We start from the raw sequence: 27,386 nt of genomic DNA on the forward strand, positions 1-27,386 counted from the left end.
AATCACTCGTGGGTCTAAGCAAAGATAAATACTGCAAGAATGTTCAAATAATGACATGTATGCAGTATTTTTTGCCAGCCATAGACAAATAATGTTTTAATTCAATAAAAAAAATTCCTCTGCATTTTTATGAAGTCAATTTTATTTATTTTTTACTTGTTTTAAATGTTTGTTTTGTGATACATGTTTTGCTTCTGTGTGTTTTTCTATAAGCACTTTTATAGCAATAACTTGTTTGTTTGTTTGTTTTTTAAAGTACCACAATATATTAAGCCAAGCAACTAATTAATTAAGACGCATGTGTCAATTAAAATTTGATTGTGTATGTCAGTCCGAATTTAATTTATCGAATTCTGGCACATTTGGACTTCCATAGATTTATCACAAGTCGATGGCGCTGCACTTTAAACATCAAATGTTGAGCTTTTTTTTTTTTTCTGTGCCGCCACAGAAACATGAGTACCATTTCCCCGTCACAGTCTGGACCTCAAATGGGGCAATAAAGTACAACCTCCACGCCCCTTCAGTCTCTCCCCGGGCGGGGCGATGACTCCGGTGTCTGGACTCACTTTTTAAACACTCCTCCGGGGCGCGGGGCGCATGAAGGACGCGACCATCCACCGAGCTGCCTCATTTAAAACGCTGCAGCGCTGAAAAGCGTTTGGACTCGCTTTTGGTTTCTATGTGCGCGTATTTTCCTGCGAACCTTGGATGGTTTTTATCTCTTGCCCAACGGGAGGCTTGTTTTCTGCCATGATGCTCGGATTTCGAAGGAGAATTTGCTCCAAACTCTGGATTAAACCGGGATTTCTGCGGGAATAACTAAAGAGGAAACAGAGCCAACCTGTCTATTGAGAAGCTGCGTTCAGGCTGGAGAAATGGAGCTTACTCCTGCAGTGTTTCTTGTCGCTTTTTTAGGTAACAAACTTTATTTTTTAATCACTTTTATTTTTATTTATCTTGATTTGCTGCAACAAAGAAGAGACTTAAATTCCACTTTATCCACCTGTAATTCCCGTAGATATGTGTAGAAACGTAGAAATCATTCAAAAAGTGAAGCTTGTATGTTGTAATAATTCATTGCCCTCAGAGATATTATTGAAATAGTTAATTTATACTAAAATACTACATGAGACTCGTAAAAAAATATATTTTTAAAACAAAAATGTTACTATGGCTAAAACAGTCATAATGAAGACTGCTGAGGTGGTTCTCCAGCAGACCTATACAAGCAGGCTAAACCACAAAAAGTAATTGCTAAAGACTGTTTAGAGAGCTGTATCCAAGTATGCTAATGGGAAATTTAGTGGAAGTAAAAATGTGTTGGCAAAATGTGCACAAACAGATGCCCTGATGAAGATACGGATGGTGGTGAAATGCTTGTTTAATTTATGTTTACATAATAAATAAAGCTGAAAATGAATCAGTCCTACTTCATCTCCACACCTGTTTATTTGGCTGTCAAGCACCTGTCTGTTATTATTTGGGTAAATAATCCTTCCTTCCTTCTCTCTCTCTCTGTCTCTCTCTCTGTATATATATATATAGTTCTATATCTATATAGATAGATATAGATCTATATATATAGATTTATATATAGATAGATATAGATCTATATATATATATATGTTGTCAAGAGGAAGATGAGACTCTAAATCCAACAATGCAAAGCCCCATAAGATTTTCTGAAATATGTGTTTAAAAAAAATATCGTTTCCTGTGCAATTCAAAACTCTCTATTCCAATAATCTTGGTATCAAAATTACAGCAGCTGCTATAGTTTCAGAGAAAATAAGGATAGAACGTAAAATAATTTGGATACTTTTGCCACTCGAAATCTTTTTTTTTTTTGCATTATACAGTAATACAGTCTTAACCTTTTATAAATATTATAAATAAGGTTACGGACATTTGTAAAACATACATTCACATTGTCTGTGCAAAGATAGATAAAACTCAGGTAAAATACAGCAATTTACAGAAGTTTTAGTAAAAGAAAAAAAAAAACCTAGGCGTTTTGCCATTGGCACCATCTACAAACTGGGGATTTCCGGTGTTTTCACTTACTAAACTTATATTTACATGTCTAAAATTGCTTTAAAAAAATGTTTTTGGAAATTCAGTGTAAAAAAAAAAAAGTAAAACAAATCCATTCACTTTTTTGTGGGTAAAAAAAGAAAGCCCCTCAAATCCATACTCTTTTTTTTTTTTTTTTTTTTTTTGGCACTTCTGGTACTCCCTACAGTGCCTTTTTGATGAAGGTTCATGGTTACTGGCGTCTGTCCCGCAGCCCCAAATTCTTCCTGCTCAACTCAAACGCTTTTAATCAGCTTCTAGCCAAGTCTGGCGTTTCCACGGCTACCACGGTTCCGCGGTCTCCACGGTTACCAAATATGTTTGTTTCACTGAGTGGACCGCAGTAATTCATGTAAAACGAGCCCCCTGACTCAGCATTTAGTGCAGTTCACTGGACATTTTTTTTTCATCAAGCGGACATATTTGTATTCAAAATCTTTTCTTAGTAATGTGTAAGATTAAAATCTTCTAAAAAAAACTTAATTAACCACAAGAAATGGTTGAAATATGTCAGTTTGTGTGCGATTTAACCCTTGAATGGAACTACAGCAGTAAACTAGTGATTGTTGCACCTGTTTATCAGCAGGTTTGAATAATAACGCCTCCTCAGTGAGTCATGTTGGAAGGTCAGAGGGCATCACCAGGCAGTTCTGCAGATGAAAGCTCTGCGGGTTAAGAGCCACTTTAAACATCCGTTCCTGATAAAACCCGTGTCTGAGCGGCGCTGGATTATGGGCCTGCCGTTGACCCGCTCCATCTGCTGCAGATGACAGTACAAAGCAGCGTTTTGGCAGCAAACTTAAAGAACTGCCGGAGATAAAAAGGACGCCTCGGCGTTCCACTTATTCTTAAGTGTGTTTAAGTGCCTTAAAGTCTCAATTAAGTGGTGTGTTATTGCAGGTTTTCACAGCGGCAACAAAAATGCTCTGTCAGTGTGGATTACAATGTGCTGGGAATTTATTGGAGGAGAAAAACCTCAGAGCTCACATGCAGAGTGTTGTTAAAAGCAGAAATGGAAGATTAACAAACTGTGAAATCATATTTTCATGAACCTTTAAACAGGGCTGGATAATATGACTTAAGAATAATGGATCCAATTCCCAATTTTAATCCATTTTTGTGCAGTTTTTCCAAAAACAAAATGACAGAAAATATTTTTTTAAAGTGGCTTTTCTTTCAATCATCGCTTCTGTGAGTTGTACAATGTAGTTTTAGGGCCAGGATATGGTAATTTTTGTTTAATTACAAGAAGATAGTCATAATAATAGCAGAATAAAAATGAAATTTTACCAAGAGAATGTATTAAAGTTACAAAAAAAAGTTGTTTAATGGAAAAAAGCATGGATAATTAATTTCAAAAACTTTCATTCATTCCACTAATATTTGGACTTTATTGTCATATAACCCTATTATTGTCACATTTTGACTTTATTTGTGTAAAAAAAGAAAAAAACACATATATATTATATTTTGTCTTTTTCTTGATCTAAATTCAAATTCCAAATAAATAAATGGCTGTTTGTGAAAACAAGATGGCCGCCCTGGGCGCGATGACATCACTCTGAACAGTGGAAACACATTAGTGACGCAACATTATACAGTTTTCCAAGAATGAAATCTTCAAAAAGCAAAAATATCCAACTAAGAAATTAAAAAATATCTTTCTAATAAAAAGGTCTGCATTGCTGTAACCACATCTAGCCTTTATTAGTGTGTTGTATGATGAAAACGCCAAACGTTTAACTTTTTATTGCTTTAGTTGTTGTGAAAAAAAATCTGATGCCGCATATTTGATGGGAACATTGAGAGACTGAAATGCTGAATCAGTCTTTTGAGCCTAAATTAATCTTTTCAGACAATGTTATTTTAGTCCACACTAAATAAATTTGAGTCCAAATGGGGCTTCACTTTTCAGATTTTATAAAAGCAGTGAATATTCAGCTCAAGTGGTTTTCTGAGACCAAACACCCAGCAGCCAGAGAAGCATCTGTTTCTGTGCAAACACGTGTTAGAGATGGGAGAGGAGGGTCAATACGAGGCCTCGTATTGACATTAATGTGGTAAAATGAAAAAAAAAGATATCTAGCTTTTATGTCTTACTTCTATTGCTAAAGTTAAATTTTTTTGTGCTCATTTAATTCAAAACAGAAACTTTTTTATTCCATCTGCTTTGACGTGAACAGTAAACTCGCTCATGTTTATTATTCGCATCAAAATAATAAAAACCAGACAAACATCTGCATGTTTTGTTCTGTAATAACTACAAATGCATATTCAAATTTTAATTGACATTTGCATCTAAATTCACAAATTATATTGTAGCACTTTTCTGGTAATTATTGCTATAAAAATGTTGATTAAAAAACAGGAAGCAAAAAATGTTTAAAAACATAAACCAGAAAGAACATTCAAAATAAGTAAAATAGGGTTAAAAAAAATTTGACAACGTAAAAATTCAGAGTAATCTTTTTATTTAAAGAAAATTTGTACAAGAAGACATACAAATCTTAGAAGAAGATGTAATACTTAATTCAACGGTGTTCAAAGTGTGGCCATGGGGCCATTTGTGGCCCCTGAAATGATTTTGTTTGGCCATGACTACAATTCAGGAATGGTGAATAACCTGGCTAACAATATAAAAAACAACTGATGACCTTATCTGTCTACCTAGCTAGCTGGCCAGCCGGCCCTTCTGTGCTATCTAATATAATCTAAGTAATGTTTCCAGAGGTCATCAAAGGTCAATCCCCACATTTACAAAATCAAACAAATTTTGTGTCTATCAAATTTTTGCTGCACAAACGTAGCTAAATTAACTTCTATCAATTTTGTTTCGGAGTGGCATGTTGACCCCTGGTGACCCCTGGAACCTTTTTTTTCATTTAGATGTTAAAAATTATAACGACACAAAACCTTTGCTGCACAAATGTAGTACAGTTTATTTTCCCTGTATTTTGTTTGATTTTGTAAACGTGGACTTGCTGGTTGACCTTTGTTGACCTCTGGAAACATTTATTAATATTTTTTAAATGATATTGATGAGATGTTAGTCCTTTCAGAAAGAGATGTTTTAGGATGTCCTGTCACTTTAAATCCAAATAAGCTGCCGCTGGCCACGCCCACAAATCAATGTTCACACTCATACGTGAAAATGGCTGCAGACAGATGCACAATTATGCAGTTATACAACCATACATCTTTGAAAAGCAAAAGTGGAGCCTCCTGCACCACCAACAAGAATGCAGCAAGTGGTTTCTGAATGGGAAGTCAACAACAAAACAGACCAATTGACCAAGTGTACTGGAGCTCAGCTTGGGTTGCTAGGTAACAGGCTGGACTTGTCTGGAGTTGCTAGGTAACACTGTGACTGGGAACGGCTCGTTTCCAGACACCAAAAAACATGAACTTATTGCCAAGAAACGGCTGTGTGGATTTTTTTTTAAGAGCTGGAGCTGTTTTTGGAAGCAGCTGAGACCCAAATGGAAAATAAAAAAAACATGAAAAATGTGAATTTTACACATTAGGTCCCCTTTAAAGAAAATCATTTGAACTCCAGTAGAGTCTAAATATCACCAATAAATTAAATATTTTAAAGTTGGTTTTATTTTCTCCCTGATATGAGATAAAACAAACAAAAGTCCTTTGTGTGGCTCCCACTCCGGCTCTTTGGATTTTTTTTTTTTTTGACTCGGCTGCTGTCAGAGCTCCCAGTGCTCTTACCTCACCAGTGGGATCAGGCCAACTGGAAATGTTCGCTGTGGTTTAGAGCTCTGGGAGTTTTGTGGTCTCTTTGATTCGAGGTAGAGTGCAACAGCTTGGGAAAGCAGCCGCAGCAGAAAACGTCTCAGTTGTTATGATTATTGCCTTAATGACGAGAGAGAAGTTAAAAAAGATGGCGCTCCGCTCTCCGGTGCATCCGTCACCTGAGGAAGACGCATGAGACTTCAAACGGGGAACGTATCGGCTCCTTATAATCATTTCCTCATTTATATCCCAGTCGGTCTGGTTCCCATTTGGGAGTTGGTTCCCATTTGGCTTTAACGTAAAAAGATTTGTTACTCTGATTTAAAACTGGTTTACATCTCATTATGATGCTGAGATTTTTAGTAGGTTTGGGCAGTGCTGCTAACTTTAGATCGCAGCTTAAGGAGATAAATTAGACAAAATATTCCACTTATTTGCCAGAAAATAAGATTAGACGCTTCAGACGACAGGGAAGTAATAAAAATAGGGAATTTTCTTAAAGGTATGTCAAGTAAGGCTGAAACGATTAATTGTGATGAATCGATTATTACAATAGTTGTCAACTAATTTAGTAATTGATTAATTGTTAGAGTGTGCAGACTCAAAAAAAATCTATTTGGTAAAATAACAACAAACTCAGAGCGGTAATTAAATAAAAACTTTACAGAAAATATATGAATTTTGCATTTAAAATTTAAAAACAACCTTTGTCTCAAATTATGCTTCACCTAAAACTCCTCAGCCAATAATGCTTTAGCTTCATCAGAAAAAAATATGCTAGTAAGCACATTTTCAATTCAATTATTAATCACTTAATCCCAAAAAATAGTCAATAAATTATCCATACACCGTATTGATAAGTCAAGCAGAAAGAGCTGAGCTTTTGTTGATGTTAGAAGTAGTGTTTAGCATTTCCTACAAATGATGAAACACTAAATTACTAATATGTTAGTGCATATTTTATGTAAAAATATTTTTTAAAAGTGTAAATGGTTAAATGGAAAATGTGCGGAAAGTTCCATTTTTTAGTAATCAATACAATAAACTACTTAAATAATTGTTTTAAGGAAAACTACTAAAATCATTATTGTAATCGATTATTGATATTTGCTGATTTCTGTCGCATTGCTGATGTCAGTCACGTTTATTTTTATAGCATTTTGAGCAAAATGGCAGTTCAAAGTGCTTTACATCATAAAAACAGAAGAAGTCATCAAAACAATAGGATCGAGAAACATTTTGACGAGTCCCATGCTTGCATCTGATTGGTTCTGGTACCAGAAGCTCCCAGTTGGACTTCCATGCTGTATTTTAATTTGCCCACTTTAATATTTTATATTTTTTCTGTCACATACAGTTCAGTTTATCAGATTTCAATCAGCTTTATAACCATGATAAAGACAATTCAGTTACAAACATACTTTATTTAACCCTAAAGGAAATTAAATGTTATCATAACTTCTATCATCCAGTCGTTGTGGATCTCCACTGGCAGTCAGTCTTGCAATGACTCTAAAAAGGCCTCTGACTGAAGACGGTTGCTGTATGACTGTCATGCTAACATCTAATTATCCAGGAAACAGAGACAATATTCCACAGTAACATGTCCTAAATGACACCATCAGCTGTTGGCTAACACTGCTAATCCACCGCATTTGCTTTTGACACGCTCTGTTCCTAAACAGAGTTGAGTAATTACTAGTTACATTTATTGGAGTAACTTTTTTGGGGAAAAAATACATTTAGGAGTATTTTTACTACTTTTTACTTTTGCTTGAATGATTTTATTATGAAGTTTTTTTTCTCCCCTCCAGGGGGTCTTTTTGTGGGCTCTAGTGTTCCTTATATGGATGTAGGCTGACAGGAAAGGGGGAAGACATGCGGCAAATGTCGCCGGGTCCTGGAATCCGCGACGGCCAAGTCGAGGTCTCCAAAAGTGGGTCGTGCTATCCCCTACGCCACCACAACACGCCCCGTTATGAAGTATTTTTACTGGATTTTCTACCCACTGAATGAAAAACAAACATGTTTTAACCAAAACTTCACCAGACACAGACACACACCTGCAGTTTTTGATAGAAATTGATTTGGAAAAAAATTATTTTGCCTGATTTTCTTATTTTGTAATTATGTTATATATATGAATTATTTAAAATATCAAAATTTTCTCATAATATTATCTTTTGGTGCGTCTGAGAATGTAATTTTTAAATATTAAATAATGTTTTGATTAGTTACTCAGTACTTGAGTTTCCTTTTTACCAAATACATTTTTATTCTTACTTGAGTAACTTCTTCTATGGCTACTTTTTACTTGAGTAAAAATGTGTTGACTTATCACAACTCCATTCACACTAGCTCTGCTTGGTTCGCTTCAATCAAACTCCTGTTCGTTTGTCTAGAAAGTCCGGTTCATTTAGGGAAGTGTGAATGTATAACAGAACTCTGATGCAGATCAAAAATGCAAAATTTAGTAAACCTGCAAGTGAACTCTGGTGCAGTTCGAATGCATATGTGAAAGCCAACTGGAGCGCAGACCGCTCCAAAAGCAGGAAGTGGACTAGCGCAGGGCATTATGGGTAAATATAACCAAAACAAACGCACAAATCTAGCGCTACAGGAAGAAATGGCTCTTTGAACAAAGACAAAAAAGAAATCTTGTACACGCTAAAATCTGACACGACTTCATGTTTGTTTACATTTTGTGAAAAAGGAAAGGAAGAAGGTTGTGCTCATGTCTTCTTCTGATGTTTTATATGTCATTTCCTTCAATGGTTCATGGTGCAGCGCCCCCACAGGTGAGGAGGGGAACAGGTTTTCCAAAGGGTTTGGTTTGTTTGACTCAGTGCAGTGTGAAAGAACCACAGCAGCTGAAAATGTCACAAATGTTACAACTTTGGTCCCCAATTGAACTGAATTTACCAGACTAACAGGTGTGAAAACGCTTAGTTTAGATTAATATTGTCATTATTTGTGTTTTCTGAAATAGTTTGGAGGTGCAAACAATAAACAGTGCAGCTTCTTAAAACCATATTGCTTTTTGATTTGTTTATTTTTCTGGCCAATTTGGTGTCAAACAGCTGGAGGCAGCTTTGGCTTTTTCTGGGCTTTTGGTTTCTTTTAATAAAATGGGTTTTTTGTCCGTCCTTGCCTCATTAGTCTCAAATTAAAAACACAGAGCAACCTGCAGTGGCATTCCAGGGCATTGGATGATACTTCCAGGCGAGTCAGGTCTGATAGAAAGAGTTTAGAGCCAAGTCTTCATATTTCAAGGTAGATTTTTATGATATGGGGTATTACATGGAATAAAACCTGAGAGGAATGTGAGCCTCAGGGCCAGTCTTTGTCTGTGGGCTTTGAAAATGCTTTCATTTCCGACATTTTATCCCGACAGGCTCATTCCAGCGCTGAGGTTATTGTTTTCCGTTTGGTTGGACGGAAAGCGGGCCGGCAGAACTCAGACATAAAGCTTTAAACTGTTTATTCATCTTGATCAGACACATTTTTCATTTAGAAGAGGCGTCACTGATGTGTCTGCTTGGTTTAAGATGATTAAATTAAGAACTCAAAAGAAGTTCAAAACAGCTCAGTCAATTAAAACCACGAGTAAAGCTTTAAACAATGGTCCTTTCATTTTTTGATTTTGCTCTAATTTACCTTTTATGAGTCCTGCACAGTTAATTTAGTAGAGCATAAAACCCCACAGTTGCTTTGAGCACTGGGTGATAAATCAATTTTATTGATTAATTGAGTTTTCTGTTTTTGAAGATTTAATTTTTGGAAAATCAGGGGGGGGTTTCCACCAATTTATTCCTTGTGCTTCCATAGTTCATAGTGATGTCAGTCTAAATGTAATTGTGTTGTTTTTCCCTCAGTTTGGGCTGAAGGCTCCTCTCTGCCTCACTCCAGTCATCGCTCTCTGAAGAAAACCTTCGGCCCTTCGTCCAGAGACTCGCTGTGCAACCACATGCTGAAGCATCTCCACAGCGGAGCCCGAATCACCGTGCAGATGCCTCCCGACGTGGAGGGCCACTGGGTGTCCACCAGGTTAGCTGGTTTTCCTGCTAGCTATTTTACACAAAGGGCTGAATTAGGCCTGCAAGATATGGTTATTTTATCAATTGATTAATCTATCAATTATCCTGACAATTAATCGACTCATTAGAGTTTTAAAAAATGGCACAATCTACAAATTTGCATTTAGCCACTTGAGCCTTTTTAAAAATGTTAAAAGATGCAAATAGACAAGTAATTCAATTGCTTTTTAAATGAGATTTTATTGGCTAAAATGCAATAATATAGCATTTTAGACTATATTAATGCCTAAAATGCTATATTTTAGCATTTTAGCCAATAAAATGCTAAAATACAGCTAGCTTCCAAACTAGCATTTAGCTAGCACCAAATGCTAGTTTTTGGAAAGGTTAGCTAGCTTGCAAACACAAGCTAGTTTTAGTTTTTATTTTATGGTGAATTTAATTAATTATTTAATGATGTATGTATTTATTTAAATCATTTAATTGTTGATTTTTTTAGTCTATGTGCTCCATCTAAAGATTTATCGATTTTCTAAATTACTTGAAGATTACTTTAATAATCTTTAATGCCCTAAAACATTTATTTAATTTTGGCCCTTTTGGCCCTCCATACTTACCTTCATAGCTCTGAGCAGCGCATTAAAATATCGCAATGTTTTAGTTTTAAGCAATGTCCTTTATTTTAGTCTGTATACTCCAGTTAACAATTGATCGATTTACTAAGTTGATGATTATTTCAATAATCAATTAATCACAATTAAACCATTAATCGTTTCATCCCTAGTTTTAATTTATGCTCTGGGTAAAAATGTGGAATGTAATGTAATTTTAAACATGAACTTTCATAAGTTTCATGTGACTTCCTGTGTGTTTGTTGCAGCTGTGAGGTGAGACCTGGCCCAGAGTTTCTGACCCGCTCCTACAGGTTTTACCCCAACAACACCTTCCAGGCCCACCAGTTTTACTACGAAGACAACCACTGCACCAAACCCACCTACACGCTGGTCATCAGCGGCCGCCTGCGCCTGCGCCAGGCCTCCTGGATAGTCCGGGGCGGCACAGAGGCAGAGTACCAACTCCACCAGGTCCAGACCGTGCCTCACACCGCCGCTAAGGCCAAAGAGCTGAGCGAGCGGCTCGGCCGCAGCTGCAGGGGGGCCGCGAGGGGCCCCTGGGAGCCCGGCGTGATGTACGAGCTGTGGAACGAAGAGGGAGGCTTCGACTGCTCCAAAGAGCTGAACTTCACCATGCACGAGCTGCAGCTGCTGCGGGTGGAGAAGCAGTACCTGCATCACAACCTGGATCACCTGGTGGAGGAGCTGTTCCTGGGAGACATCCACACTGAGCCGTCGCAGAGGCTCTACTACAAACCGTCCAGCTACCAGATCCCCCTGCAGAACGCCAAGGTTGGTTCTTAAAACAAAAAAAAAGGGTGACCTGTGCTGTTTTTGGGTCTTTATTTGGATATTTTTTTAAACAAATTTGATTATATCCAGTTAACTGAGGATGGATTTACCTGCATTTCCATAACCAGTAGCCATGTTGACCATTAAAACTGAGGCATGTAACCTTTACAAAGATATTAGTAGATAAACAATGACGCTATTTATTCATAACTGAAGTAACTGTCTTGAATGTTAGTTCAAGCTAACCAGCATTCAAGGTAATTAGCTAAAGCTAACTGGGTGAATGATAACGAGCTTTCAACCCATGTTGGTTTACATTGAAGCTAGCTGGGTTGAAAACTAGTTAGCATTGAACCTAGTTAGCTTCAATACAAACCAGTTTTGAAGCTAACTGGTATTGAAGCTATGAAGCTAACTTGAATTTACTCTTTGGTAAAAGACTAAAATGATGGACGGTCATTTTTTATCAGTGGTAGATAAACAAAAATATTGTTTATTTGTAGCTAAATAATGACAATGTTTATCCATAAACTAGCATTGAAGCTAGCATTCAAGTTAGCTTAAATGCTAGCCAGGATTTAGCGAAGACTAACTTGAATTTAGTCTTTGCTAAAAGTTAGCTTGAATGATAATGGTAACTGGCTTGAACATCCAAGACCTAACATAGCCTAACATATGGAAAGGGGAGAGTGTGAGCTGCGCCTACACAAGCATGATTGACAGCACTAACACCCACTCTGATTGGTTGTATCTAGTTAGGAATGCAGATTCCTAGGCAGATTAGTTCAGTCTTTTCATAAATGTAATTTCATACTAAACTGTCATGACAGTTTTAACAAATAAGTAAAAAAAATTAGATAAAAAAAATTAGATAAAAGTCACATACTGTGTCTTTAAGGATTGAAATGAAAGTGTTCATGAACTTATTTGTTGAATATCTTCAATATGTAGTTCAAATAAATTGAGGAAGGCTCTCCCTGGTGTCATTAAATGTCAGAAGAATCTCACTTTTCACCACCAAAGTTTCTTCCTTTATGCAAAGGAATTGCAGTAACTCTGTATGTTAGTGTATGTTAATATAAACTAAGCAGAAACTGTGTTGATTTTATCTCAAATCCAAAACGTCTGCTGTGCTGACAGGATGTAATTTCTCTGTTTACATTGCTGAACGGGAGTTTCCCTGCTGGCTACAAACTCCTGAGTGATGTTTTCACTGTCACAGTCCGCTAAGAATACAATGAAATCTTGCTGGAGTCGGCTGTCTAAATAAATACCCTTTCCACCGGGATAATGGGCTTCGGTGTTGCAGATCAGAGCGTGGAAGGATCACACGGTCTTCCCTGTTGAGCCGAAAAGACCACAGCCGTACTGACACCCCCTTTGACCTGAAGAGGCGCAGTGTGAAGCCGGGGAATATCTCTGGGACCAATTAAACACGCCGCATTCGTAGAATCTGCGTTAAATACTCCAGAAAACTGGGTCTGGTTTCAGGCTCGAGACAAAGAGTGTTTCCAAACCTGACCCTGGTATAGGACTCGGTTCAGTCATGAACGCCAAGAGGAAGTTAATTTGCCTTGAAGTGAAAGGAGCAACAATATGTAAAATTTACTTTTTTGAGCTTTACATCATGTTATAATGTTATCCACTCATCAAAAACAAACCTGGAGTGTTGAGAAATCCTTTAATCTCCATGGCAACCATTCAGCTGTGGAAAACCCCCGGGTGGACCAAGCTCCGCCTCCGAGGCACAACTCCTCCCATGATCTACCAAGCTTCTGCCTTACAGAGCAGCCCTCCCTCCTTCAGCTCCTTCAGACTAGCCAGCAGCAATTAGCAAACCCGTGGTGGAACATCTGCTGAGCTTATTATATGAGCTACTTCTTCATGAAATGTTGATTAAAAAAAACATTGTTAGAGCGATAATAGAGGAGTAAAGTAAAATTTATTTTAAATCATATTTGATATATATATATATATATATATATATATATTTTTAAGGCCTGAAAGTCACTTGTAGACCTGTCATAAATTAATTAATCTTTTTTAAACTTTTTAAAGTTTTTCTCTTTTCTCTGTTTCTACCAAAAATAATTTGGTAGTCTTCAATTTAGTGTTTTGGTTTCAACTAGCCCTTTTTTTGAAGGACAATTTTGTTTACAGAGACTATATGATTACTTTTATTTGTTGTTTCTGTTGCTCTATTCACTTTGAATATTTAATGTCTTCCAGTTCCAGAGTTAAAGTTTATTCATCTTTGAGAATGTGTTCTTGCGTTATTATTCTATTACCATTATATTTATTAAAAATGGTCTCAAACAACAACAACATTATCGTTTATTGCAATAACTTTTTTGAAAATTTATCGTCAAGAAAACATTGTTATGGTTATTTAACTATAAAGTAACACTGTGTGCCTTGAAAACACATAATACTGCCTCTTTAAAAAAAAAGAGTAATGAATGGAGTTAGATTTATCTCAGCACAGACGACGTTAAGCTAACATTTTAATTCAACAACAAACCTATCTGGATATGTTTTCCAGTTATATTTTTAAGCTCAAATGCATGAACTAATCCAGGGGTGTCAAACTCAATTTCACCAAGGGCCACTTCAGCATATTTGCCACCCTCAACGGGCCACATTGACGGTATAAATCAGGAATGCCCAAGTGCAGCCCTCCAGACTGCAACTTTTAGATGCGTCCCTGTTAAAATGTACCCCAGACAAAAAGTTGACTTCCCTCATTAGCAGCAACTCAGTTCTGTAGAGGCCTATGAATGAGTCAATGATCCAGGTATGTTAGAGAAGGAACGCATCTAAAGTTGCAGACTGATAGGTCTGGAAAACTAGACTTGGGCAACCCTAGCATAAATGTATGAAAATACAATGTTAAAATAAATTAAACAACACCTCATATTGTTAAATAACTGATTTTATGTATTCAAGTTTTAAATATTACATTTGAGTTTGCATGGATGTAAAATTACAGCTCAGTTTAAAAATTACAATATTTTTAAACTGCTCAGTTTAAAAATATGCTCAGTATTTTTAAACTGTTCAGCTAAACTTCGCTCTTTAGCTCGTTAGCTTGTCGATGTTTCAGTTTTATTCGCTGGGAAAATTAATCTTTGTCTGCTTTAAAGATAAGCAGACAAAGAATAAAAACAAGTTTTGATATTAACTCTCAACTTCATTCACAAAGCTTTTTCGTTATTTATTACACAACGAGCATGTATTTCACATAAGAACAAAACAATGAGGTGATGTTGCCTGTCCTTGAACACAAAGCTGATCCTCTTCACCCTGTCACCAACTCACACACATCCTCATTGTGTTGTGTTCTGTAAATAAACAAAACACAAGCAAAATCAATAAACTATATGCATATTCCAGTATACTGAGTTTTGGTTTTACATTCATTGTATTTTAATTTAGTTTGTTTGTGCTTACCAATGATTTCTGGCCGGATGTCTGGCACCGTTTTCCCCTGGTCAGTTCGTCCATGTCTGGTTTTAGTTCTATTCTGTGGCAATCCGCAAAACGGCGTGTAGGTTTTCGTCAGTAATGCGCGATCTGGTCTTGGTCTTGTTTAAATTCATTATTGAAAACATCTGTTCGCACAGATAGGTGCTTCCAGACATGGACAAAAAACACGAGCTGCGTGGAGTCGAAGCTGTGGCATCAAATCAGGGGGCAGGAGACGGTAAAAGTCCTCGATTGAAACATCACGGGACTTCGCTCTTTAGCTTGTTAGCTTGTCGATGTTTTAGTTTTATTCGCTGGGAAAATTAATAATCAGCTTGAGGTGACTCTGCTGCACTCTAGTGGCGAGAAGCCGTAATGTTGGCTGGTAGCAATCGGACGGCATTATGGGAGATGTAGTTTGTAGTCAATTCGTGCTCAAAACCTATTTTAAGTCATTCAATGGGGCTGTAAAAAGGTGGTGGGGGAGAGGGCCACATAAAATGACGTAGCGGGCCACATGTGGCCCGCGGGCCTTGAGTTTGACACATGTGAACTAATCCATGTTTTTTTAAAATCCTATTAATCTTTATTCATATACAGAAAGTATTGCTTAATCTTGTGAACAAACAGTAAATTTGTTTCTAATTGTCTTGTTTCTTTGTGATTAAAAAGGCTCTGCTGCTCGGCTCGCCCTCCTCTTCAAGCTGCAACATTTTTCATTTTTACTCAGGGGTTTTTAGTGACGATCCGATCCATTAATTTTAAGCTGCTGTACCCAGAACTGGTCCCAGCCCAGAACCCTTGCTGGTGCCAGTATGTTCATTTGTGGTTACTGGGTGGAACTCGGCGGTGATGCAAGAGAGAAATTTGTTTCTTTCATTTTCTCTCGCCCGGCTGCAGCGCTACGTCACCGAGGGAGACGAACTTTGTAATCATCTATTCTGGGTCGCAACCGCTGCTCTTATTTTGTCGCCTACATTCAGAAATTTTACTGGAAATCATTTATATTTGAAGAAATGCTGTTTCTAAGGACCTGCGGGACTCTATTTAAATGAAATTAAGGTTAGAAATTCACTTTATTTCTGCATTACTTAAAAAATTTTATTTTTAATGTAGTTTTTAATATTCACCTGGCTATTCATTAAGCTTGTTTGCTGTTTCTAGTTTATATCTTACAAAGCTCAATTAATAAATTAAATCTTATGATGTTTTAAATAAGTTTTATTATTCTTATATTGGTTATTGCTTTTATTGTCATTTTGTAGCATTTAAAGTACATTTTATAAAATGTTATTATTATTAAAACAGCATAATTCATAGATATTTTCTTAATTTAATTTATGATAACACAATAATCTGCAACAGAGAAAACAAGATGGTTTACAGTTAGGGCTGAAACGATTAATTGATTATTGAAATAATCGTCAACTAATTTAGGAATCGATTAATCGTCAACAGGAGTATAAAAAAGGTTATTTGATGGAAGAACAAAATATTCAAAGCAGTAACTAAGTCAAAACTGTACAAAAATATATAGATTTTTTATTTACGATTTTTTTAAAAAGGTTTTTAAATAAAAGGTTACCACAATAATAACCTGTCATGATAACAAATTTTACTGGGTGATAAATTGTCCCAGAAATTATTGCAATAATCAATAATTTTGTTTTGAGAACATCTTCAAGCAATAAACTTTAACTTTATGAACTAAGATGTGTTAAATATCCCAGAAATAAATTAACAAGACGACTAAAAACGATAAATAAAATAAAACCATAAATGAAATGGTTTACGAAGTCTCTGTTGATAAATTTGCTGTCAATCATCTGCAATTTTCGGCATCATCGGCATTCTGATTAATCCTCAGAATGAAAATTATTTAGCTCATTTTAATTTATTGCTTATTGCGTCAGGCTCGTTTATGATAAATTAACTTTGAAAATTCCAGAAATAAAATCAGTCTTAGTGTTTTTTATCTTCTTGCATTTTGGGGTGTAAAACTGGACATTTTAAAATTGTTTCCAGAAGTGGAAATTTTAAAATTTTATTCTTGCTAAATTAAGATCTTACAGACACAATTAGCTAGAAACAATGTAGCTAATATCACCTCAGTTTCATCACCTGAAGGTCACACTTTTCAAACAAATTGGAAGTTTTAAAAAAAAGTAATTGAAATTAAAAAAACATTATTTTAATGTTTTGGTCAAACTACTAATTGTACTCAGAACGTTTTGTTTTATGCCAACGCTATATTAAGTTATCTACTTTAACCACCTATATTAATAATGCTGGTCATTATGCGTTTTCTTCTTGATGGATGTATTTGATTTTTCTAAAAGGAAAAGCTGTGTAGTTTCCTTAAACTTCTGTTTTTTAGTTTACATGATGAGAAAAATCACAAACATTCATGTATTATGTATGGGAAAGGAAAACCTCAATTTGTTTCATCTTTTTAATAAAGATGCAACATAACAGAAATGTTTGACCAGTAGTAACACACAGTTATTGTTGGCAATAGCGCCACCTACTGTTCCATGTAGAAAACAGACTCAGCCAAACATAAACAAGACCATATCGCCGTTGGTCTTGGCAGCAGCACAGCTGAACGTAGTGCTGGGGGTACTTTCTGTTGGAAATGGAAACCAAAGTCCAGAGTTATATTGGAAGCAATAATTTAGTCAATGACTCTGTCCAAGAAAGAGGCACAAATAAACTCTGAAACATCGGCGTCACTTCTCTTTTCCTGGAGATTTAAACCATTTTAAATTAAATTTGACCGTTAGCTGTCGTCGTGCTCCTTCAGTCTGATGATGGCAGTAAACCAGCGGTGTTAACCAGTGTTTACTGATTTTCTTAGGTAACTTTTTAAAAGTACTGCTCTAGAAAAACATTCCCATTAGTAATATGTTTCTTTAGGACACCTGTGACACAAAGAAGTGTGATTTGTTTCGGACCACCTAACTAGAAGTTGCCCCGGGAATAACACAAAGAAAGGCCGTATATATTAAGACCAATATCTGCATTCCTATTAATAATTAAAAACTTTTCACTGGTGTCTCCGGCTTTTCTTTTTAAGCCATTTATCCATTATTACTTTTAAACGGAATCGTTTGGTAAGCTAGCTAGCGGTAGCGTCACACTTTGCTCTGACGTCACGGCAAATAAACGTGCAGTACATGCAGTACCTCGTTGAACACTAGAGGGCACCCGCGGACCTCCAGTTTGAGAAAGACTGGCGTAAATACAATAAAATGATCACTAAATTGGCGGGAAAAGACGTTTATCTCAAATTATAAGCAAGAGTACAAACATAAGAACTAGGTGTGGGCGATATGGACTATTGTGATATCAATAAACGTGACAATACTTCTGTTATAGGTAACCTTCTTTAAAATACTGCTTTAGAAAAATATTCCCATTTGTAATATGTTTCTTTAGGACACCAGTCACATAAAGAGGTGTGATTAGTTTCACTAAAATGCATTTAATCATATTTATTTTGAATTATTGGTATGTATTGATTCACCTTTGTTGAACAAACAGTGGGGAAAAATTGTGAAAATAGCAATCGCAACAATATGAACAGCTGTGTATATTTTCAAGCATCGTTAATTTGTATTTATTGTGAAAATGATCAATGAAAATCTAATCATGATCAGATGTTTATCACAATAAACGCCCACCTAAAAAAAATAAATAAACCATAACTTTACAGAGAAATACATTTCCTCTTTCAACGTTAACCAAAAGCGTCGTTCCTTTTTACATTTCCCATAGTTTTATTGGTCTGTCATTTTCCCATCATGCCTTCTGCTCGGGTTTCGTCCAGATGTTCTCAGTGGAAGAATAAACTTGGAACCAACGAAGAAGAATCCTCACAAAAGCTAAAGAAAACAAACCGGCTCATTTGGAACCATGTCACTGTGCCTGTAACATTTTTATTTGCAATCTGGAAAAAAAACAAACTTGTCAAAGTTCCTCCCAGCTGGATTTAACACTTCACTGAATTATTTTATTTAGTAATAAAAAATATTTCCGCCAAGTCTCCAGGGAAATGCAACCACAAACAGTCCAGTATTATTCTTTATTTGTCATCTGCTGACAGGATTACAATGCAACCAGAACAAATGTTTGTTTTTGTTTTTTGATTTCCTGTAGTTCTGCATCAACTCTTGCTCACATGAGCATCCATGATGGTGGTACAACCATTTAAAAAAATACAAATATCCAGAACGTTTTAATCCCAGTCATCTCATAAACTTCTCACTCCGAGGCGTTTATGGAGCTGCACTGGGAATATCTCATCCGCAGATTTCTCTCCTCCCTTTTCCTTCTTTTCATTTGTTCTTCCTGAAGCCCCGTTGCAGACAGGTTGTCTGGGAAAACAGTGACCGAGTTTAGGAGGTTGGGTATTAAACCTTACCCACCCTGCAGTGACGGAGTCAAACCAGCCTCATGGGAGTTGGGTCTTTGGAAGAGATTTTCTTTTGTAGCACTTGAAAGCTTCCAGTTGTTCTGCAGTTGGAAAGCCGCAGCTGTCCGGTTGGTGCAGCAGACATGATTTTATCTGAACAGTATGTTCTTGTTGATGATGTTGCATCACGACAACCTTCGGTTTCATTCGTGGTGTTAAGGCTTCACCGTTTCATCCAGACATCTGGACAGGATGCGAACACTCTGAGGCGAACCTGGATCTTTATCTGAGTTTTCTTCTTTCAACTCTCGCACGCTGGTGATGGATTTATGCATCCCAACATATTTGGATGCAAGTTTTTTTCCATCATGTTGCAGGTTTTTTTCCTGTTATGCTCCCCACTTTTCTGTCGTCACATTCCATGATGCCATACTAGGGCAATATTAGAGAAAAAGAATACATTTCCGCCCAAAAACTCAGAAATTTTCTAGAAAAAAACAAGTAAATTTCTGAGTTTGAAAAGTAGATTTGTTTGAAAAATCTCCCAAATTTTGAGAATAATCTCAGAACTTTTCTAAAGAAAACACACAAAAAACAAAGAAATTTCTATACTTCAAGTCAAACCATTTCTAGAAAAAGCTAGGAAGTTTTTAGATTAATCAAAGACACTTACATTTCTGAGCTTGAAAAGTCAAAAACCTGCACTAAAAAAATCTGAAAATTTCAGAATAATCATGTAAAATTTCAAGAAAAACAAGAAAATTTCTGAACTCTAAAATTTAAAAAATTGCTTGAAAAACCTCAAAAATTTTGAGCATAATCTCATAAATTCAGAAACTTGCTAGAAAAATCTCATAATTTTTTAGCACAATCTTAGCAAATTTCTAGAAAAAACAAACATATTTTGTTTGAAAGTCGAAACTTTTGACTGGACTTGTCAAAAACTTGCTATAAAAAACTCAGACATTTTTTGATTGGTCTCAGAAATTTTCTAGAAGAAAACAAGTAAATTTCTGAGTTTGAAAAAGTGAAAATTTGCTTGAAAACAATTCGGAAATGTTGATATTAATCTCAGAGATTTGCGAAAAAAATAAATAAGTTTGAATTAGAAAAGTTGATCATTTGTTTGAAAAAACCTAGATTAATCTAAAAAAAAAATGCTGTTGATTTTGTGTGAATTTCTACAATCGCAGAATTGCTAAAAACTGGAGGACTGATTGTAATTTGGTAAACAATCAAACCTGCTTTGATAAATTAATATGTAAATCACATAATGGTTATCTTGAAGGTGTTATTTATGCGACTTACTGGAGTGGAGAGGCTGGCTGTTGGTTAGCTTTAGATTTGATTTTAAGGTTTTATTATTTGTCTTTAAGGCGTTGGCACCTTCCTACTTCTGATCTTTTAAATCTGCTTATCCCCTCTAAATCTGTTGAGGTCTGTTGAGTAAATGCTCTTATCTGTCTCAAGGTCCAGATTAAAGTGCAGATGAGATCAGGAACGAATTGCACCTTTACATCTGGACTTTCACAACAGTAGACACTTTTAAAACACATTTCTGTTCCTTGCCTGGAACTGGAAAGACCTGGTCTGAGTCAAAGCCTGGAACTTGATCTCATCCAGATGAGAAACAGGCTGGACATAGAAGAAACCTTTCAAACATGTCAGAGCCGAAAGTGAAGAGTGTGTCAAATTTTTCCCGGGCCGAAGCCAGAGACCACTAGAAGGCCAGAAGAAGCAAATCCTTGGAGTTATTTCAGCCAGAGGTGTTTTAGGAAATTGATTGATTTATAAAAACACCATAAATACAAAAATAAAGCTGACAAATGGTAAATGATAGTAAGAAGAAAACAAAAAAAAGATAAAGACTCAGCCAACTTCTCACACTTTGCTCAAAGTTAGGGTGTAAAAATGTGTCTAACAATTAAATTCCAATAGGGTAAAACAAATACATGTTGGTGTTTTACATGCAAGTAAATCAATTTATTTTCCAGAGATAGCTAATGATAATTATAATAACAACAACAATAATAAATTGTATATTTAATATTTTAATCCAATTTTTTTTTCCTTGAAAGTCTGGTTCGTTTGGGGAGGTGTGAATGAGTAATCGGATCACAAAGTGAACTCTGGTCCGCCTAAAACCAACGTCTCGGTTTGTTTCGAAACCGCTCCAAATGCAGCAAGCACACTAAAGCACAAGGCATTCTGGGTAAATACAACCAAAACAAATATGTGAGTCTAGCACTAGTGGAGTGGAGAAATTGTTTGTAAAATAGAAACAGCTGCTAAAATCTGACGCTACATATTTGCTTACATTTTGTGAAGCAGGAAGTCGTCTTCTTCAGAGGTTTTTGTGTTTCCTTCAGTGGTTCTTGGTGTAGCGCCCCCACAGGCAAGGAGGGGAACATCTTTTTGAATTAGTATGGTTCATTTGATAGTGCAGTGTGAAAGAGAACCGCACCAGCTGAAAATGTAACATATGTTGCAACTGAACAGAGTCTACCGGACTACCAAGTGTGAAAACACTTGATTTGATTTGGTTGAAGTGAACTCTGGTGTGGTCTGAATGCATATGTGAACACCAAACGGACCAGAGATCGCTCAAAAGGAAACAGATTATAGTGCAGGGCATTCTGGGTAAATACAATCAAAACAAACGTGTGAGTCTATCACTAGCGCTGGAAATGGCTCGTGGCCTTTTACCAAAACAATCACTAAAATCTGACTCCATTTTTGTTTACCTTTTGTAAAGAAAGTTCTGCTCAATGTCTTCTTCAGAGGTTTTCATGTCATTTTCTTCAATGGTCATTGGTGCAGTGCCCCAACAGGCGAGGAGGGGAACAGCTTTTTTAATTAGTTTGGTTTGTTTGACACAGTGCAATGTGAAAGAGAATCGCACCAGCTGAAAATGAACCAAGTCTACTAGGTTAAACTAAAGTTTGTTGTATTAATGATACCTTTCTACCAGAACAAAATTTTTTAATAGTCAATGTATGTATTTAATATTAAAGTTTAAAAAGTAAAAGTTAAGAATACATAAAGCATTTTTTATTTGTCAGTAACATAACTCGCCTCCATGTTGGATCACAATAACTGTCTTCCATCTTGACTAACTGAGCCCATCATGCCTTTGTTTCCAGAACCACGACCACGGCTGCATCGTCTGTCGGATCATCTACCGCTCGGACGAGTTGCACCCGCCCATCCTGCCGCCACGGGCCGACCTCACCGTGGGCCTCTATGGCCAGTGGGTCAGCCAGCGCTGCGAAGTGCGGCCCGAGGTCCTCTTCCTCACCCGCCACTTCGTCTTCCACGACAGCAACCACACCTGGGAGGGCCACTACTACCACTACTCTGACCCCACCTGCAAACACCCAACCTTCACCATCTACGCCCAGGGCCGCTACAGCCGAGGCCTGGCCTCCACCCGCGTCATGGGAGGGACCGACTTTGTCTTCAAAGGTTTGCAAACTTCTCTTCTTACTTTCGTTTGTAATTAAGAGAAGAAAGGCGTTCGACTGGTTGGTGTCGTATTTCCCAACTAAATCTTACTCAAGACGCAGCTGGAGTAAAGATGCTCCTATGTGACGCATCTTTACGTTTAGTAGATCCAAAATGTTGGGATTCGTAGAGAGTATGATGTCTAGAAATTTGATTTTGAGTTTGGAAAATCAATATAAACCACTATGGATAAATATTAGCTGTAGATGAACCTACACCTAAAAAAAGTACTTCTAACATTAACATGAAAAGCTCAGCCATTCCTGCTAACATCAGCACAGTGTAGGGCTAATATGTTGATTACTTTTGGATTAATTGATTAATATTTGGATAAGAAAAGGTTCCTCATAAAACTTTTTTTTTTTTACAGAATTTGAAACTAAATCTCTCCAAAAACACAAAATCTTAAGTATTTTTGTTTTTGTCTGCTAACAGATTAGTAGAGAGTATTTTTTTTTAGTTGCAGATGCATCCTTTGATACAAGTGATTAATCTGAACATTAAAGGAACGAAATGTTATTGCATTTCTGGAAATTAAAATGTTTATTTTCTTATTCTAAAAGGTACCGGTAATTAAATTATTTGTTTGAAACTTCAAATTTATTTCTAATGATGTGCAAAAGGCTTAAATGGTTATAAAATCTGCAGAATGTGCCAATTTTTTTATCCGATTGTCAGAAAAAAAATCACATAACAAAAATTACTGCCCTAAGAATGTGGTTTATTCAGCAAATGGCCATTGTTGGGTCTCTCTACTCCTGTTAACATTTAACCAATTACTAAATTAGCTAACGGTTGTTTCAATTACTGATTAATCACGATTAATCGTTCCAGACCTACTTAAGTACTGTATATTGTTAAAAAGTTACCTGTGTTATTTTTGTGTTTGACTATTTTGTTCTTACAGAAAAAGGCTTGTTTTGAGTTTGTAAAAAAGTAACAGCTTATTGATTTATTATTAGATTATTTCAGCAAATGATTGATCACAATTAATCTAATTAATCGTCTAAGTTCTATTTATATACATTGCAGAAAAGTTAATTCAAAATTAGTCTTGTCTTAATCTAGTTGACTAAACTATTTGCACTAGAAACCAAAATATTTTGCTAGATTTAGTTTTTTCAGTGAGCTGGTACAACTTTCGGGCAACAAAAACTACAAATAAACAAATAAAGGTTGCATTTTTCCAAATACTTCAGTTTTAGCCTGGATAAACTCAACAGAGAGCTGATTCCTCCTGTGTGTCTGTCCTCTAGTGAACCACATGAGAGTGACGCCCATGGATCTGGCCACCACTTCCCTCCTCAACGTCTTCAATGGCGACGAGTGCGGCGTTCAGGGCTCATGGCAGGTCGGGGTGGAGCAGGACGTCACCGTCACTAACGGCTGCGTGGCGCTCGGCATCCGGCTCCCCCACACGGAGTACGAGCTCTTCCGCATGGAGCAGGATGCCCACGGCCGCTACCTGCTCTACAACGGTCAGCGCCCCAGCGACGGCGCCAGCCCGGACCGCCCCGAAAAGAGAGCCAGCTCCTACCAGATGCCCCTGGTCCAGTGCTCGTCCAGCAGCCAGCGGTCCGACCGCAGCCGGGGGGACGATGACGCCGAGCAGACTCAGCAGCGTCACAACGGCGGCTCGGGGCAGCACGCCGGCCGCAGCGGATGCGTCACCGTGCTACTGGTCACAGCTCTGATGCGACTTTGTCAGAGTTAGGGACGGCAGTAAAGGCATTTTCTTTCTACACAAACAATGGGACTTAACGGCAACAACTCATGTACTTAGCAGGAACGTATTATGCAAAATTCACATTTTTGCATATTTTTGTACTTCCGTTTGGGTCTAAACTGCTTCTAAAACAAACCCAACGCGGCTAAAACAAACCCCAACCAGACGATTTTTGACAATAAGTTTATGCTTTTTGGTGTCTGGAAAATGAGCCGTTTCAAAAACCTCCGGAATGTAACTTCACAAATCAATAGACCCATTACCTAGCAACCCCAGTGGAGTTTCGCCCGTTTCCTAGCAACACCACCGGAGTTTCGCCTGTTTCCTAGCAACACCAGCGGAGTTCCAGCCCGTTTGATCAGATGGTTTTACTGCTGGGCAATGGCTCCTGGACAAGACAAGTGTTTTGTTGACTTACCGTCCAGAAACCGCTTGCTGCATTTTTGTTGGTTGTGCAGGAGGCTCTACTAATGCTTTTCAAAGATCTAATGTTGTATAATTGCGCATACGTTTGTAGCCACTTTGACGTGTAACTGTAAACGTTGAGTTGGGGGCGTGGCCAGCAGCAGCTTATTTGGATTTAAAGTGGCTAGAGGTCCAAAAGCAGCTCATAATAGAGTGATTCTGTGCAGAAAAATGTAATTGTCATGTTTTGAATAGGCCACAGACTTATCCTAATCTGTTCAAGGAAGCATAATAAATGTTTTGTTTGGATACAGAGGGTGAGAAACTGAACTCCTCCCTACCTTGACACTGCTGCGCCGCAGGATCTGCACTTTAGAGTGAATCCACGCGACTGTGGATCCACAACTAGATTAAAAAATCTCTTTATACCTACAGAATTGAGATTATGTTTGTTTTCTGCATCGTTTTTATCCAGCACCCGTCACATTGTGGGTTCTTACAGCAAAAAGCAGAGGATGATGAGTGGAAACATTTTCTAGACAAATCATGTCTTCAGGAGAAAAACTCAGTAGATTCTGTTGACTGTAAAAAAATAAACAAAAGTGACCCACAGCATTTTCACAGGTTGATTTTAGATAAGGGTATATAAAGTCAATTTGTTTTAGCAATTTTGTTCAAAAAGTAAAACTTATTTTTGAACCATTTCTCAGAAAGTTGGGGTTAGGGTTACATATAACCAGGATTTTTTCAAAATATATATTTCAATTTAAACTTTTACTTAACCAGTAAAGGAGCTGGAAAACTAACTAGTGGTGGTAACGCTTCCACTAAGCTGCTAACACCAGAGCTAATTTTTGCTAACTCTAAACTTCCACTAAATTTATTTTTTATCTTAGCTTTTACTAAGTGAATTTTTCCAGCTAAATTTGCTAATTTACGTGACTGTTTCATAAACTTTAAGTTGAACAAAGTTTGGAATCTATGTTGAATTTTAGTTTTTTTACTGCTAGGAATTTTTCAAGTAGTTTAACGTTTACTCTTATTTTGAAAGGGGTGAAAACTACTTTTGCAGCAGTTCCGTTTCCTCTCCTTTTTTTCCCCAATAACTTTATGTCAAACAAGAAAAACACATCATAATGCAACAGGATAGAAACAAAAAAAGTCAGATAAACTTGTAATAAGATTAAATTGGTGCTGAAGGGTTGTAGTCTTTCAAGGGCAGATATTATTTTAATTGAAGTTAGCGCTTTAGAGTTAGCTTCAGCTAAATACTGTATTGGTGTAGCACTTTAGCATTAGCAAAGCTACCGCCACTGGATATAACACTCAAGATGTTCTAACAAAACAACCAGGATGATACATGGAGGCTCGCTCTGTTTCAGCTTAGAGGTTTGGTTCAGAATCGCAAGCTGCTTTTTCTACCAGTTTTTCCTTCCACTAAACTTCCCGTTCAAAGCAACAAACCTATGTGGCAAATCAGTAACAACTTACATGCAATAACTCTCAAGAATGTGTTTTTATCATTTTATTCAAATGTCAAAGAATAAACTAATGTATTTAACTTGATTAAAGATAACTTTACATCAAGTCTTAAATTGGCAAGATTATTTTTTGTTCAAGTTTTTTTAATATGGCTTTTGTTGAAAAACTTTTTTTTAAGTCCTTAAGTTCTTAAATAAGTCAGTCAGCGGTCTTTCACATTGGTTAATAGTCACATTTTGTATTTTTTTTAATCAGCATTTTGTATAATTATTAAAATCAGAAACATTTCACACTGTGCAATAAACCTACAAATTTTGAAGTTAACTTTTTGAAAGCAATTGCTGAAATAAATGAAGTCGTCTGAATTCACCTGAAAGACGTTTTATTCACAGACAGCTCGAAACCGGAGATTTATAAACTCACGAAACGCTGCAAACTTGACATTCTCATCGCTTACAGAGTTTACTTACACCGTAATCAGTCCTGAGTCGTCCAAGTCATTGCTGAATCCCAAACATGTCGCTGTTTTACATCCTTGCTCTCAACAGCCTGATCAGGAGAGCCGCCATGTTTGAGCCAATAAAAATACAGACGTTTAACGTTTCCTTCCGAGATTATTACATTTAAGCAATCCTAATATGAAGACAATATCATTAATTCTTTCACAAAACGGAACCAAAAATTGATGTTTTCTGTTATTTGAGCACAAAGTTATTCAATCAGTTGATGCATATGACAGGAAATGACGTCAAGATTGTTCCAGGATATGATGTTCTGCCAAGTGAAACGTCTGAACTTCTTGTCGGTAAGCAGGAATATTGGATTACAGTATTAGTGATTTTGTTTTTATCATTTAACAGAAACTGTAAAAAAAATAATTGTTTTGGTCGCAAGGTTAGAGATTTTTTACATTGTTTTATGTGTTTCTTTGTTGTTTACTAGATAGGAAAAATAAATCATCAAAAAAACTCAAAGGTTTTATGGGAAAAAACGTGGAAATTTCTGAGTTCAAAAAGTCGAAAATTTGCACAAACACAAACACACACAAAAACTGAAATTCTGAGAAATACTCTAAAGAAAAAAGTTTCAAAAGTTACAAATTTGCAGTAAGTTTTTCCAGACATTTT

General features: G+C 36.6%; 1 protein-coding gene across 1 annotated transcript; it reads left to right on the forward strand.

Moving 5' to 3' along the window:
* Positions 1-575: 575 nt before the first annotated feature.
* LOC102222827 (protein APCDD1-like) lies at positions 576-26,628 on the forward strand. The gene is made up of 5 exons (XM_023336016.1): positions 576-918; positions 9,696-9,867; positions 10,738-11,263; positions 22,286-22,607; positions 23,903-26,628. The coding sequence occupies exons 1-5, from the start codon at positions 879-881 to the stop codon at positions 24,358-24,360; spliced, it is 1,518 nt and encodes a 505-aa protein (XP_023191784.1). The 5' UTR covers positions 576-878; the 3' UTR covers positions 24,361-26,628.
* The last annotated feature ends 758 nt before the right edge of the window (positions 26,629-27,386 follow it).

The sequence above is a fragment of the Xiphophorus maculatus genome, chromosome 6, assembly GCF_002775205.1.
Source record: "Xiphophorus maculatus strain JP 163 A chromosome 6, X_maculatus-5.0-male, whole genome shotgun sequence".
NCBI lineage: Eukaryota > Metazoa > Chordata > Actinopteri > Cyprinodontiformes > Poeciliidae > Xiphophorus > Xiphophorus maculatus.